Source organism: Meriones unguiculatus, chromosome 4 (genome assembly GCF_030254825.1).
Source record: "Meriones unguiculatus strain TT.TT164.6M chromosome 4, Bangor_MerUng_6.1, whole genome shotgun sequence".
In the NCBI taxonomy this organism is placed as follows: Eukaryota; Metazoa; Chordata; class Mammalia; order Rodentia; family Muridae; genus Meriones; species Meriones unguiculatus.
In genome coordinates this window covers 86,991,316-87,006,005 of record NC_083352.1, presented here as the reverse complement: position 1 = coordinate 87,006,005, position 14,690 = coordinate 86,991,316, and the positions used below count along the sequence as shown (strand labels likewise).

Sequence of the window (14,690 nt, the reverse complement as noted above, 5' to 3'; positions counted from 1 at the left end):
TTATTTTTCCTTTCCTAGGGTAGAGTTTCAGAACAAATTCTACGTTGGTGCAGGCACCAAATTTGTTCCTTTCTCCTTCAGTCGGCTCTCCTCCAAGTGCAGCAATGATGACAACATAGCATGACGCTGCTGTAGCCAACCCGCTCTCAGATTCATGGAGAACGATCATGTTACAGAATTCACTCAAGTTAGATTTACGACAGGAAAATTCCACCCTCCTTGATTGCCTTACGATTCAGCCAAATGATTCTGTAAGATACGTCTCTCCCTCATGTTGAAGATTTTGTAAAACTCACCACTTCAGACACAGAAATTTCGTTGGTTTTTATTATGAGCAAATATAGGAAAACGCCAACGTTGCTTTGAAGGTATTTTTTAAAGTGTAAGATTGGAGAAGAAAAGCCAGATGAACAGCTAGCTAAAAATGGTCTTAGATGCTTGATTCCTTTTCAACTTTAAAAAAACATGAAGTGATTTTGTCTCAAGAAGAGGTCAGATAATATTTTCCAACAGCTCCAGTTAAGCATAGTTTTTCAGACATTACTTCTGGGTCATCATCAGGTCCCCTGCCTGCTCAAGAATGTGTGTTTTTTCTCTCTGGACGCTCTCAAAATCACCAGGAGGGGCAGCGTGCCAGGCCAATCTTGTTTCAATAATTGGAGGAAATGGGACAAAATAACACACCAGATGGCTCTCCCACTTGTAAATTTTTAGAAGATTCTTGTCCTCTTACCCTTATGTCAGACCAGTCATGACAGTTGTACATTCTGAAAGATGACTTCCTGAGCCTTAAAACCCAGTGCGCTTACAGGGGAAGACAGGTAAAAAGTAGAGTGTGTATTTTTATAGCAAAGGACAGATGAAGATATTTTACCACAGAGGGTTTGCTTCTACTTGGGAACAGTATAATTTTTTACTTTAGCACTAATTCTAAATAAAGGTCTGATGGCCACACAGTTAAATTTCCAAAAACTGTTCAGGTCAGTTGAAAACTAACTCTCACTAATCTGTGAATTTATGATCTTGTCTATAAAAACCGCCTCTTTTTGTGCTGCTCAGCTTTGCACAGAGTTGGCTTAGTCCCGCTGAACACTTGGATAGTCTTTTAAATTATGTTCATCCTCACGTTTTGCAGTAAGTGTTTGTAGATAAGTATGTCAGAAAGAAACCTGAGGCTGAGGTGTGGCTTGGTTGTTAGATCCCCAGAACCACCTTGCCCAGGTGTAGAGGCAAGGAGGATCAGGAAGCGCGGGGATACCCTTGGCTCTGTGTTGAGGCCAACCTGGGCTACATGACACCCTAAAGAGAGAAGGGAATCTAACATATTTCTGCTCTCTTGAAATTCTGACACCTCCCCCCCGGCCCCTCCAGCTCCGAGTGGTAGAGAGTGGGGCTCTTCCATTAAAAGCCAAGCCCCTGGCAGCCGATTTAGCGGCCTCTCCAGTACAGGAGCTGCCTGCTGAGAGGCCTGGGCTGTCTGGGCTACAGCTGGACTGGAAATCAGACCTCGCCAAGCTGCCGTGGAGGCTGCACTGATGGGCAGTGAAGCTCCAGCCTTTGTGCCACATGCCAGCCTCCTGGCGTTAACCTGCTGGTGGCTGGAGAAGGAAGGGCTTCCGAGTGTTAGACCTGCTCTTACCTGTATAGGGTGCCACCTCCATGATTTTACTTGGGATTCTCTGTGGCTCCAGGTTCTTTGGTCATCACGGAGATAACTGATTCCAGGGACAAGGCCCAAACAAGAGATGGAATTTTTTGCCATGTTTACAGTCCCTGTTGGCAGCTGTGATGGGGCCACTTTTTCATTGGAACTGGCCCCTCGTAGGGCACAGAATGCACAGCGAGTGACTTCTCACTTGCAGTCTATCACAGTTACATAGAATGTCATTGCTCAGACATAAATCACTCCTTTGTGAGCCCTCTGGAAATATAATAGCATCCACACAGAGGGAAGCAAGCAGCTTCCCGGTGGGGTCACATGCTCATCTTCCTAGAACAGTGTCAACAGAGCCACGTGTTCCCCACGTCACATAGACTCATGCTGGCGGAGACGCGTGGCATTTCCAGTGGAGGCATGCAAAAACGGCTCTGAGCTCCTGGACCTCCAACATGGGACCTGCGACAGACTCCTCTTAGCCCACCGCCTCCCCTGGCCGAAGTTCTGGAATGGGCCTGTGTGCTTTGAGATATTTAATGCCACTCATGCAGGCCTGGGCCTTGCAATCCTCTTGCCTCAAGTCTCTCAGCTGGCACTGCAGGGGTGGTGGCCGTGGCCAGGAGTGGGTATAGTGACCTCCAGGCCCACTGCTCCCCCGCTGTACTGTAATAAGGCATGGACTGTCTGTTGGTAACATACAGGCTGGCAAATCAAGCTGTGATTTAGAGTTTGACCCGTTTTGGAAAAGAAAAACACAAACCCAGCTCTCTTGAGGGTTTAAATCTGGGTGTGCTGGCACGCCGCACCAGCCAGGCGGGCCTCACGAACTCTCATGATGCTGTGAGTCGGCATTTTGGAGTACTGCTCTTCCGCCGGCAAAGAAATCCTCCGAAAATGCCACTCTGCAGGATGATTTTACAAGACCGGGTTCTGCAGCTGGGACACGCAGCAGAAACCCCGGAGCCAGTCAGGACAGCATTGCACAGGTGCATGGAAGGACTAACCTGCCTGTCGCTATTGAACTTCCTTTTGCTAGTGACAAATAAATCTATATTTTTGAGATGCCAGTGTCTTGTTTTCTTGTGATCCTGCTCCCTAACCCCCTATGCCAAAAAGAGCCAGTCTCTTCCTAGGACCCAACCCTGTGTTCTCCATTCCCTTCTGAAAACCTAGCAGGTGTTCTCACAGTGTCTGATAGCCAAGGTCAGTCCTGCCTGCCCGTCCTGCTTTGCCTCTTGGCTGTGATAAAACACCAGCCAAAACCAACTTGGAGGGAGGAAAGGGTTCATTTGGTCCTAGGTTACACTCTGTCATTAAGGGCAGAAGTGTACAGCAGGAACTGTAGCAGGGACCTTGGAGGGACACTGCTGGTTTGCTCCCAGTGGCTTCCTCAGCTCTCAGCCCAGGCCCACCTGCTCAGTGGCTGGGCCTTCCTACCTCAATCAGGAAAAGTCCCCATAGGCCAGTCTGAAGAAGGCAGTGCCTCAGCTGAGATTGCTTCCTCCCAACTAAGTGTAAGTTTGTGTCAAGTTTACTTCCTGCAGCTAATGGGTTCACTGCTCTTCCTGTCTGGCTCCACCTCAGAGCAGTGCCCTTGTCACATCTCAGCTGCCAACTCCCTTGTATCTTAGCTTTCCTCTCCCGAATGGGGGCCTCGCCCCAGCGCTGGCGCCGTTGCCCAGGTGCCCGTTGCCAGGGGCGCCGTTGCCACGGACGCCGCCTGGCTCCCCGCCCCGTCCCTCCTGCGCCCTGAACCGCTCAGGCCTGCGCCATGGACGACCTGCGGGTCTTGTGGATGCGCGACCGCATTTACACGGTCTTCGACCTCAACAACCCCAAGCTGTTTGAGGACATGCTGAACCGTAACGACTGTGAGGCGGAGGACCTCATCCTGCACTTCCTCAACGCCTCCAGCGACGAGGACAACGCCTCGGCGCTCTTCTTCTACTGCGTCCAGGTGCCTGAGGAGGTGGAGGTGGAGATAGGTGAGCAGGCGCTAAGGCCAGCCTCCAGCCAGCACCCTGCTGACCTCGGCCGCACCTTTGTGAGGGAGTGGCGATCGGGGGTGCCTCTGTTCCCATCTGTCCTCCGTGGGGCGCTCCCAAGCCCTCAGCCCTGCAGCGTTGCTCACCTCCCCGGGGGAGGAGGGCTCTGTCCCAAGGTCAGAGCCTGCGGGCTCCGAGAGCTCTGCCTTCCGTGCCTAGCCCCCTACTCTAAAAAGAGGTCGGAGGCCAAAGCGCTGCCCGACTCAATCCTGGCTCTCTGGAGACTGAGGCAGGATCACCCGAACTCCATAGCAAGCAAGTGAGCGAGGAGACGGGCAGCAAGGAGATGGTAGAGAGGGAGAGGAAGGAGGACAAGCGTCATGACACCTGTGCTCTGCTCTCATTTAGATTTGTTTGTTTTCATTATTGGTTGTGAGACAGGGTCTCATAGCCTAGGCTGGCCTGAAATTCACTGTGTGGCCTAAGGTACCCTCAAATTCAGTCCTCCTGCCTCAGCCTCACTGTTATCTAACCTTCCTGTCCTTCCTCTTTCTTCACCAGGTGGAACCCTGAGGCTGAACACATTATCCCGGGCCTCTGGGTTAGACCCATTCATTACAACCAAGTACAAGTACGATTCTGGGATCTGCTAAGGGGATTCTATATACATTTTGTTTACAAACAAAACAAAACAGAAACCTTCACCAAGACCCTAACTTCTTGCAATCTCCAGGAACTCTGGCTAGTAGCAGGTGATTGCCTCCTGCTGTGTCCACCTGGCTGGGTGCCTTCACCCGGAGTGTTTTGCTCTCACCCCAGAGCTCTCGTTTTCTTTTCTCTCTCTTTTTTTTCAATGTGGAAGTTTATTTCTTTTCTTTCTTTCTTTCTTTCTTTCTTTCTTTCTTTCTTTCTTCCTTCCTTCCTTCCTTCCTTCCTTTCTTCCTTTTATTTAAAATTTATTTATTTATTATGTATACAATGTTCTGTCTGCATGTACACCTGCACGCTAGAAGAGGTGTACATGTATGCCAGATCTCATTATAGATGGTTGTGAGCCACCATGTGGTTGCTGGGAATTGAACTCAGGACTTCTGGAGGAGCAGTCAGTGCTCCTAACCTCTGAGCCATCTCTCCAGGTCCCCCCACCCCCTTTTTTTTTTAAAAAAAAAAGATGTATTTATTATTTATACAGTTTTCTGCTTGCATGTACAACCTGCAGGCCAGAAGAGGGCACCAGATCTCATCATAGGTGGTTGTGAGCCATCACGTGTTGCTGGGAATTGAACTCAGGAATTCTGGAAGAGCAGCCAGTGCTCTTAACCTCAGAGCTGTCTCTCCAGCCTTGTCTGTTTTCTGAGACAAACCAGACTGGCCTTCAGCTTGCTGTTAGTGGCAGCTAGCCTTGACCTCCTGATCTTTCTGCCTCTGCCTCCAGAGGCCAGGGACTACAGAGCTGCACCACCACACGAGGCTCACCGGAACCGTTTCCGAGCTGCGCCCAGTGCTGCCAAACACACTGTGGTGTGGTGTCCTAAGTCTCTTCCGTTCTCTCTGGTTGCTTGGATTTCTTCCAAGCTGATGGTAACTGCTATGGTGTGTCCTTCACTCTTGTCTGACTTGGCACAAGTCTTTCTTGCTGGCCCCAGAGCCATGCTGTTTGCAGGGACATTAATGAGTGTTCTGTGGGCTGTGTTACTACCCTTGGGCTCTCCTTAAAGGATATGGGAATAAATCCTATTTTGTATTTCTCGCCCCCACCCCCATTATGGTTCCAAAAAGAAATCCCTTTCATCGCTGAAGAGGACACTGAGGAGGACGACACTGAATATCAGATAGCAGATAGCATCTATGCAGGTGGGTGTCTGGAGGGGCTTCACCACTTCTGCACGGGGAGCCTATGGGGTCGGCAGTGGATGTGTGCACGAGGATCCCAGGGCTACTGTCCCACACGGCCTTACTAGGACAGCAAAAACAAATACCTCCTCTCACAGGTCCAGAGGCCTAAGGTCTGTGCTCACAGTGTCCCCCAGGGCCATATGGCCCCTGAAACCTCCATGGAGGACCCCACCTTGCCTTGTCAGCTGCTGCTGGTACCCCTTGACCTATGGGCACATGAGCCCCATCTCTCCTTTGCTAGTCATCTTGTCTCTTCCCTAAGTGTCTGGACTCTTACATTGTCAGTTCTTTTAGCCAGGCAAAGACTGAGGCATGGTATGTGTATGTGTGTGTGTGTGTGAGAGAGGGGGAGGGCTCTATGATGGTTAATTCAGAACAAAAAAGCAGGTTTCTTTTCTTCTTCCTCCTCTTTTTTTTCTCCTCCGCCTCCTTTTTTTATTTTTCTATTTATTTTATTTATTTTTTATTTCCCCAAGACAGTTTCTCTGTGTAGCCCTGGCTTTCTGGAACTCGATCTGTAGCCCAGATCCTGGAACTCTGTGTAGGCCAGGGTGGCCTCGAACTCAGAGATTCCCCCTGCCTCTGTAAGCAGTTCTGGGATTAAAGGTGTGCACCATCACCATTCAACCTTTCTTTCTTTTTTTTTTTTTAAAGACAGGGTCTCAGTAGCAAGTTTGAGGCCAGCCTAGGTTACATGAGACTCTATATCTTAAAAATCAAAACCTGTAGCATAAAACTCAGCATTAACCTTGAACCCCTGGAGGATTTTGTTGGCAAACTTAAAAAAAAAAAACCTCTTTATTTACATTTCTTGTGTCCTTTTCTCCCTACTCTACTCCAGTCTCTTCCAACGTCAGGTAGGAGAGAAAGGGTTTGTGGGAGAGGGGGCACAGTTCTCTTAGCTGCTTCCTGCTGGCCAGGGTTGCCAGCTTTTTTGGAGGCAGTTCAGTCAGGAGATCTCCATCTTCTTGTTTCACAACAGCAAACAGGAGCAGCGAGCAGCCTTGTTCTTTCTCCTCCACTCCCTGGGCTCTGGCGTTTATTCTCTCTCCAGAGTCCTCAGATTCAAGCTACTGCAGCTGGCAAAGAGCTCCTCCCAGAGCCTGCACGAGGCAAATGGTCTGCTGCCGTGGACCATCTGGATCAGTCCCCCATCCCACACCTGGAACCAAAACAAAACATGTTTATATCCAGAACACTTTTCCCTTTCTGTTAAAAAAAAAAAAAAAACCTTAAAAAATGGCTTTTCATTTTAATATAAATGAAACTCGCTGTTGCTATCTTAAAAGGAGGTAATCAAGAAATCAAACCTTTCCTTTCATAACCTGATGACTTTCAGTTGCTCTTGCCTGGAAAGACTCATACTTTTTGCTGTTGAGCCTCCAGCTAGGTTCCTAATGACCAGCAGTTACCCAGACATTCTTGCAGAGAACCCAGAGCTGCCAGAAACGGCTCACTTGCTTCTCCAGCACAACCTACCTACTGTATTTCTGTATTTCTGAGTTAACACTCTGGCCATTTTAAGCTCTGAGGCAGCTCTGGGCATTTTGAGATCTGAAACTTTTGGCGGCTGCTGGGAAAGCTAATGGCGTTATTCTCTTACCGTAGGCTGCTCCTCCGGCAGCTCAGTTTGCTCAAGAGTAACCTGTTTCCTTGAAACAGTTTCTCTTTTTCTTTCCTTTTTTTGATTTTCACCTTTTAGGCCCATACAGCCTTCTACTCCTCCCGGCTCCCCAGCCTCCCCGGAGGCTGTGGGGCTTCGGCACTGAAAGTGTGCGATCAGGGCTGGGCGGCAACTGTGGAGAATGCTGACCTTAATTACCAGGTGCTCTCCCTTTACCAATGAGCTTTTTGATTTCCAATCATTTCAACCTCTACCCGCAAATTTTCTAGTTGCGTTGCCAACTCTGCAATCCTTTCGAACTATTCAACCATTCTCCTAACCTTTTTTAAAAACAGAATGCAAGAAGACAACGAAACAAAACCAGAGAATCCCTTGGGAGTAAAGCGGGAATAAAGCCAGTGGTAGCGGCCGCAGCAAACCTTATGCTCGCATCCTGAAACAGTATATTTCTCTCTTCGTACCCTACTGTCTCTTGTATGGCATTAGCCACTATCATTATTTTAAGCCCAGTGTCTGGGCCCCAACTCCAGGTCTTGCACAGACGAGACAGGGGGTCTACTGCTGAGTGACACTCCTAGCTTCATGACTCTTGTTCAAAAATATCTTGTAATGTTAGAAAAAAAAGTCACATGGAGGATTCCGGGTGTGTGGCCTGCTGTGATGGCAGCTCTCTTGTCCTTTGTAGAACATGGGATGGGTCAGAAACTGTCACGTGAGGCATCAGGATGATGGGAACCCCTCATCTCGGCCGTCTCCACTCACGCAGTGAATTGTGTCTTGCAGGCAAGTCTTTAAAGCCAGGAAGTTACTCCGTGGTTCCCTCCATGATCGGTGTGGACGAAGATTATGATAATGCCGAGAGGGAGACCATCGACAGGCTCTATAGCAAGGTGCGCCCTGCTCTCCCCACACTGGCACAGGGGCTCAGGGGCCGCTCTCAAGACAGAGTGATAGGCCCAGAGCCCGAGAGGGGCACGGTGTGTTAGGGTGGGCATTCCGGGACCCGGTGCTGAGACCTTACAGAACACCCTTAGCTTGGTTGACTGGCTGGGACTCACTGGGACCAGAAAAGGTATCCCAGGAGTTAGGGCTTACTGAGAAAGGAGGGAGCCATTATAGAGGGGCACGCATGTGGGAGACAGACACGCATGCAGGCAAAACACTCCTACGTATAAAATAGAAAAGTCTTTTAAAAGCCCCCAACCTTTATCTCTTTAAATTATAATTTATTATTTTATTTGTATGGGTGTTTTGCGTGCACCCGTGACCGTGTGCTACATGCCTACCTGGCACCATAGCTATGTGTACCATGTGCATGCAGTACCCATGGAGGCCATAAGAGGACATCAGGACATCTGGAACTGTACTTGCAGATGCTTGTGAACTGTTACGTGGGCGCCGAAAACTGCATGGGTTCTCTGGAAGAGCAGCCAGTGCTCTTAACGACTGAACCATCTCTCCAGCACTAATAAATAAATCTTTTAAAAAGAAATAATGACACACACATACACAGAGAAAGACAGGCAGGCAGGGACAGACAGACAAACAAAAGCCTAATTCACACCAAAGCCCCCCAAACACCAAACCAAACAACTAGCCACGGGCAGCAGCTTCTTCCATTGGGCTACCTCTCCAAAAACTTCAACCTTTCCCAGGTCAGCTCATCCCAGTGTGCTGTGTGGCTAGCAGAAAATGCAGGCTCAGGGTCAGGGGGTCTAGACGTGAATTAGCTCTTCTGGGGCCACCTTCTCGGCAATGAGAGGAGCATGCTCTACTGAGCATGCGCCTGCCGGCCCAATGGCATCCTGTCTTTCTCAGAGGCTTGTAAAGCGCATCGTCAACAGGCTGGACCTGCACGTGTGCTGCAACCCCATTCCCGACGAGTTTCTGAACCAGAATGTGGTGTTCTTCCTCAGAAGCACAAAAGGTACCTTCACGCCGCGTCGTGTGTGCACAGGCCCATGTGATGGGGATGGGAGGGACGTGCACAAGCGGGTGGCGGGCAAGGTTGACGTGAGGGATCGTTCTTCAGCGCTGGGTCAAGGGCACAGTCTCCCCCACCCCCTTCTCGAGACAGGGTTTCTCTGTGTAGCCTTGGCTGGCCTAGACTTACTCTGTAGACCAGGCTGGCCTCAAACCCAGAGATCCACCTGCCTCTGCCTCCCGGCGTCTTTTAATCAAACTTGGAGAGGACTGACAGGGCTGGTCTCACTGGCCACCTCGCGCTGGCGCGTCCCCTTTCTCTGCCTCCTGAGTCTGGAATTACAGTGGCTCACCACACACACTGGCCTTGGCACAGGCTTCCAGGGATCCCAGCCCTGGGCTTCATGCTCATGTGGGAAGTGCTTTAACTACCAAGCCGTCTCTCCAGCCCCGAAGATGTGTGTGTTTTAAGATTTATTTTCTTTAATTTTATATGGATGGGTGTTGTCAGAAGAGGACACCAGATCTTCTTTTAGATGATCGTGAACCACCATGTGGTTGTTGGGAATTGAACTCATAACCTCCGGAAGAACAGTCAGTGCCCTGAACTTCTGAGCCATCTCTCCAGCCCCTGAATTCAAATCTTGTGCAAGAGTAACAAGTGCTCTCACTGGCTGAATCATCTCTTCAGCCCCTAAATACATAACATTTAAAATACAACCTTTCAAGCAAGGCTGTTGTGGTGAATGCCTTAAATTCCAGCACTCAGGAGGCAGAGGCAGGTGGATCTCTGTGAGTTTGTGGCCAGCCTGGTCTACAGAGTGAGTTTCAGAACAGCTAAGCCTACAATAGAGAGATGCTGTTTCCAAAAAAACAAATATATATAAATTTATATTTATACATATTTGTATTTTATATTTTTATATATAATACATATATTTATAAAAATATATTTGTATATATTTATATAGAGAATGTATTGTATATATATATATATATACAAATATGTATATATATAATTTTTAAATTTCTTATCTCCAAGACCCCTTGTTAATACTGTAATGTAAAGTACATAACAACTTTACAACCGCCACAGCCTTTAAAAACTCCAACAAGCTAAACGTTCCGTGTAGGCTATTGTAGTCTCATTTGCCCGAGGTTGGCTTAGCTCCAGGTTAGCCCTGTCTTTATCTGCTGACTTTGTGAGCAGAGCCTCTGAGAGGAAGGAGAGACCCTGGGACACACGGGAATGTCCCCACCACCCACCCACTCAGTGCTCAGGGTGTGTTTTTGTTTAGATGCAATCCTCGAAGCCAGCGACATGAAAGAAGCCATGGAAATTATGCCGGTGACCCTGGAGTACGGCATCATGAACGCTGACGTGCTGCAGTTCTTGCGGGACATCCTCTGCCAGGTAACTGTGGCTCCTACAGAGCCCCTACCACACAGTGGCTGCTTCCAAAGAAGGGCTGAGCGTTTGGTCCTGGTGACGGATGTGCTCGTTCATTTAACATCTGTTTGTTTTGAACAGAGTCTCTACTCTGTAGCCCTGGCAGGCCCAGACTAGCTCTGAATTCCTGCCCCTGCTTCTCCAGTGCTGGGATCACGGCCGTGTGCCGTCACACCAGGCCTCTGGGTGACTTCTGAGAACAGAGGCACGGGCTACTTGAGCCAACCAAGCTGTTCATTATACAGTATCCTCAGAGTGAAGCCGAATTCATTCTGAGAGGTCTCGTGTTACAAAACCAGCAGATCAGGGGCATCCACGGTGACTTTTGTTCTGTGGAAATCCTCCATATCTCCACATGCAGCCCCGGCTGCCTCCCACTACGATCCTCTCGTCTCAGCCTCCTGAATGCTGGGATAGCAGATGTGCCTGGCTCCAGTTTGACATCTGCCAACCTAACGCAGCCGGAGCCCCTGGGTGCCTTAACTGTATTGAATTGTGCACTTGCAGGTTTTCATGCCCGCGCTGTCCTTCAGCCAGCACAAGCAGGAGGCAGGCCACGGGGCAGCGTCTGCAGAAGCCGGAGAAGTTTCTGCTCCTGAGGTGGCAGAGTTGCCCGGAGTGCCTGGGGAGACGGTGGAGTACCACAGCGTCCAGCTGATCCGTGATGAGTTCCTGATGAATCTTCAGAAATTTGTGAACAACATCCAAAGGACCATGCAGCAGCTTGAAGGTGTGCTCTGTCCCCTCCCTCCCCACTCATGAAGAACTGACGATTTATCCAGGGAAGGCAGTGCAGATGTTCTGAATGCTTATTAATTTTGTTTGTTTTAATTTGTGATTTTTGTTTGACTTTTTGTTTGTTTGACTTTGTTTGAGACAGGGTTTCTCTGTGCAACTCTGGCTGTCCTGGAGCTCACTCTGTAGACCAGGCTGGCCTCAAACTCACATATCCGCCTGCCTCTGCCTCCCAAGTGCTGCGATTAAAAGCATGGCCACTACCGCCCAACAATTTGTGATATTTTAAACATGTTATTTTATGTGTTTGGGTGTTTACATTCAGTGCCTGCATAGGCCAGAAGAGGGCCGGAACTGGTGTTACAGGCTGTTGTGACCCATTATGTGGGTGCTGGAAATCTAACCCAGGTCCTCTGGAAAAACAGCCAGTTGCTCTTAACCACTGAGCCATCTCGTCTCTTCAGACCCTTTTTTTTTTTTTTTTTTTTTTTTTGCGACAGGGTATCTTGTAGCCCGGATTGGTGACATCTTTCTGATTGTCCTGCCTCTACTTCCCAGATGCTAAGATTATGGCCCTGTGCTGCCGTGCTCGACTTTTACAGTGCTAGGGGTTTAACCTTGGGCCATGCACATGCTAAGCAAGAGCTCCGCCCACTGAGCCACACCTCCAGCTCAGTAATTCTTGTTTCTATCCTCACTGGAAGCTAGATTGTTTGGAAGTACAATGGCGAGATCCCTGTGGTAACAGGGCGGCCCTGTGCACTCCCAACTGTGGCAGAAGGGAGCACTCAGAGACAGCGAGGCCTGTAGAAGAGGGTAGGGCATTGTCGCAGCCTCTCCAGAGGAGGTGGCACTGGGTGTCCTGGGAAAGCTGCATTCAGCCCCTGACAGGAGCTCAGGTGACACATTGTCATTGTCCTCGGATAGGCAGACCCTGCCTGCTCCCTCCCCCTCTCAGAGTTCCAGAGGGTAATGGAAAGCAGGGGCGGCAAGCAGAAAGCAAGGAGGAGAGAGACTGGCTGCGTGAGGGAGTGGAGTTGCCCTGGGTGCTACGTTTAGGGGCGCAGCCAGGGAAAAGGTGACGGAGCCCTTAGCATCCAGGAAAGCCAGTAACATGGCACTTTACTTGAGGGGGGCCAGCTCTTCCTAACTCTCCGCGAGCGTGGTTCGGGGTGGGGTTGTGCCAGTGTGCGCAGTTCCTGGTCAGGTGTTGTCCTTGGGAGTCATTTGCTTTCTGTTTTTGAAATAAGGTCTCTCACTTGATAACTGGACTAGGCTGGCTGGTCACCGAGCCCCAGGGATCCGCCTGTCTCTACTTTGGGATTACAGAAGCGAGCCACAGTTCTTGACTTGCGTAGGAGCTCTGGGGGTCTGAACTCATGTCCTTCTGCTTGCATGGCCCCAGTCCTGGCGTTTTATGTGCCTGAAGTGTTCCTTGACCTGGAGCTTTCCTTGCTGGTTGCTATGTTTAGTTCTGAGACCTCTCATCCCCACTGCTTTTTTCAGAGCATTCTGTTCTTGTTGAACAGTCACATATTATCTCCAGTCTCTGAATCAAAGAATCAGGGTTTAATATTTTCTTCTTTACGTTATCTTGGTAATGTAAAGGAACACCTTACTCCTGATTTATTTTTATTTTATATTGGATATTTTTTCTTTTTAAGAATTTGTTTTACTTTTTGTGTATTTGTGTGGGTGGTGGGGGAGTACACATGAGTGCAGATACCAGTGGAGGCCAGAAGAGGGCATCAGATACTCTGGAGTTACAGGGGTTGTGAACTTATCAATATGGATGCTGGGAAGGGACCTCAGATCCTCTGTAAGAGCAGAAAGTGCTCTCCTCCCAGGCCCTGGGCATTTCCCTTCCTTCCTTCCTTCCTTCCTTCCTTCCTTCCTTCCTTCCTTCCTTCCTTCCTTCCTTCCTTCCCTTTCTTTCCTTCCTTCCTTCCCTCCCTCCCTCCCTCTCTCCTTCCTTTTCTTTCCTTCCTTCCTTCCTTCCTTCCTTTTTTGTTTTTTGAGACAGGGTTTCTCTGTGTAGCCCTGGTTGTCCCGGACTCACTTTGTAGACCAGGCTGGCCTCTTGCTGGCTGGTCCTGGCACACTGGAAGGTTTTAACCACATTCCTGTGAAAGACAACGAGACAGAGACAGATGAGTGATGTGGCAATGCAGTTCCAGGAGGGAAGAGCTAGCTGGTGAGTTTGACTGTGACAGGTTTTTCCTAAGCCAGGATCTAACTAGCCACCTTCCACTAGGTGAGATCAAGCTGGTGATGCCCAATATCAGTGTGGAGGGAGAAGTGTCAGAGCTGGTGGCCAATCCTGAAATGCTGGAGTCCTTGGAGCAGTGCGTCATCAACTGGCTGAACCAGATTTCATCTGCCCTGGAGAAGCAGCTGAAGAAGACGCCCCAGGTACCCTGTGCAGGGCTTACAAGGACCCGGACTCAGGTCACAGCCACCACCCGAGGGCTCTGTGCGAGCAGGTCTCTATGTTTGTGTTTGTGACACCCCTTAATGATGGTGAGGACACAGCTTCGCTGCCAGCTGCGCGAAGGCCGCTCCTGGAATGGCAGTGCTCACGTGTTATCACTGTTCCGCTGCTGGGAAGAGATAGCATGACTGGGACAACTCTTTTTAAATAATCCATCTTTATTTTTTTATTGTACACTGGTGTTTTGCCTGCATGTGTGCCTGTGTGAGGGTGTCAGATCCCCTGAAACAAGAGTTCCAGGTGTGAGCTGGGAAGTGCATGTGAGTGCTGGGAATTGAACCCAGGTTCCCTGGAAGAATTGAACTCAGGTTCCCTGGAAGAGTAGCTGGTGCTCTTAACCGCTGAGCCATCTCCTCAGCCTCGACTGAAATAAAGCATTTAATTGGAGGCTCACTCAGGGTTTAAGAGGCTTAAGGTGTAATGGCAGACAGCATGGCAGCAGGTGGGCGGTGCTGGAGAAGTAGCAGTAGCAGAGAGCTACATCCTGACTGGCAAGCACTGAGAGACAGAGAGAGAGAGAGAGAGAGAGAATGAGCCTACCCCTAGTGGCACACTTCCTCCAACAAAGTCACATCTATTCCAACAAGGCTACACTTCCTAGTCTTGCTAATCCTTCTTAAATAATGCCACTCCCGACAGCTGAGCAACTAAGCATTCAAGTGAAGGAGTGTTACGGGGGCCATTTTTACTCAGATTGTCACAGGCTGAGATGGTCGGGTTGCCATCACTGGGAACCCAAGTCAACTTTTAAATAAGTTGTGTGGGGCCTGGTGGCACATGCCTTTAGTCCCAGCACTAGGAAGGTAAAGGCAAGCGGATCTCTGTGACTTCAAGACAACCCAGGTTGCGCTGTCTAGTTTCATGTCAACTTGACACAAGCCGGAGTCATTTTGGAAGAGGGACCCTCAGCTGAGAAAACGCCCCTGTCG

General features: G+C 49.4%; 2 protein-coding genes and 1 long non-coding RNA gene across 3 annotated transcripts in view; 2 read left to right on the top strand and 1 right to left on the bottom strand.

Annotated features, from left to right (window-relative positions):
- The window catches only part of Atp6v0a2 (ATPase H+ transporting V0 subunit a2), a 28,661-nt gene extending 25,942 nt beyond the window's left edge, over positions 1-2,719 (top strand). The window contains exon 20 of the mRNA XM_021644206.2: positions 19-2,719. Coding sequence (XP_021499881.1) covers positions 19-124 — 106 coding nt within the window. The 3' untranslated portion in view covers positions 125-2,719. The remainder of the gene's footprint in view (positions 1-18) is intronic.
- A 3,587-nt stretch (positions 2,720-6,306) lies between these two features.
- Positions 6,307-14,690, bottom strand: part of LOC132653684 (uncharacterized) — a 30,284-nt gene continuing 21,900 nt past the window's right edge. The window contains exons 2-3 of the long non-coding RNA XR_009591476.1: positions 13,330-13,393; positions 6,307-6,700 (exon numbers count right to left, since the gene is read on the bottom strand). This is a non-coding gene — a long non-coding RNA (uncharacterized LOC132653684). The remainder of the gene's footprint in view (positions 6,701-13,329; positions 13,394-14,690) is intronic.
- The window catches only part of Dnah10 (dynein axonemal heavy chain 10), a 106,906-nt gene continuing 100,162 nt past the window's right edge, over positions 7,947-14,690 (top strand). The window contains exons 1-5 of the mRNA XM_060382339.1: positions 7,947-8,052; positions 8,981-9,089; positions 10,384-10,499; positions 11,043-11,265; positions 13,525-13,682. Of these exons, the coding sequence (XP_060238322.1) occupies positions 7,987-8,052; positions 8,981-9,089; positions 10,384-10,499; positions 11,043-11,265; positions 13,525-13,682 (672 nt within the window). The 5' untranslated portion in view covers positions 7,947-7,986. The remainder of the gene's footprint in view (positions 8,053-8,980; positions 9,090-10,383; positions 10,500-11,042; positions 11,266-13,524; positions 13,683-14,690) is intronic.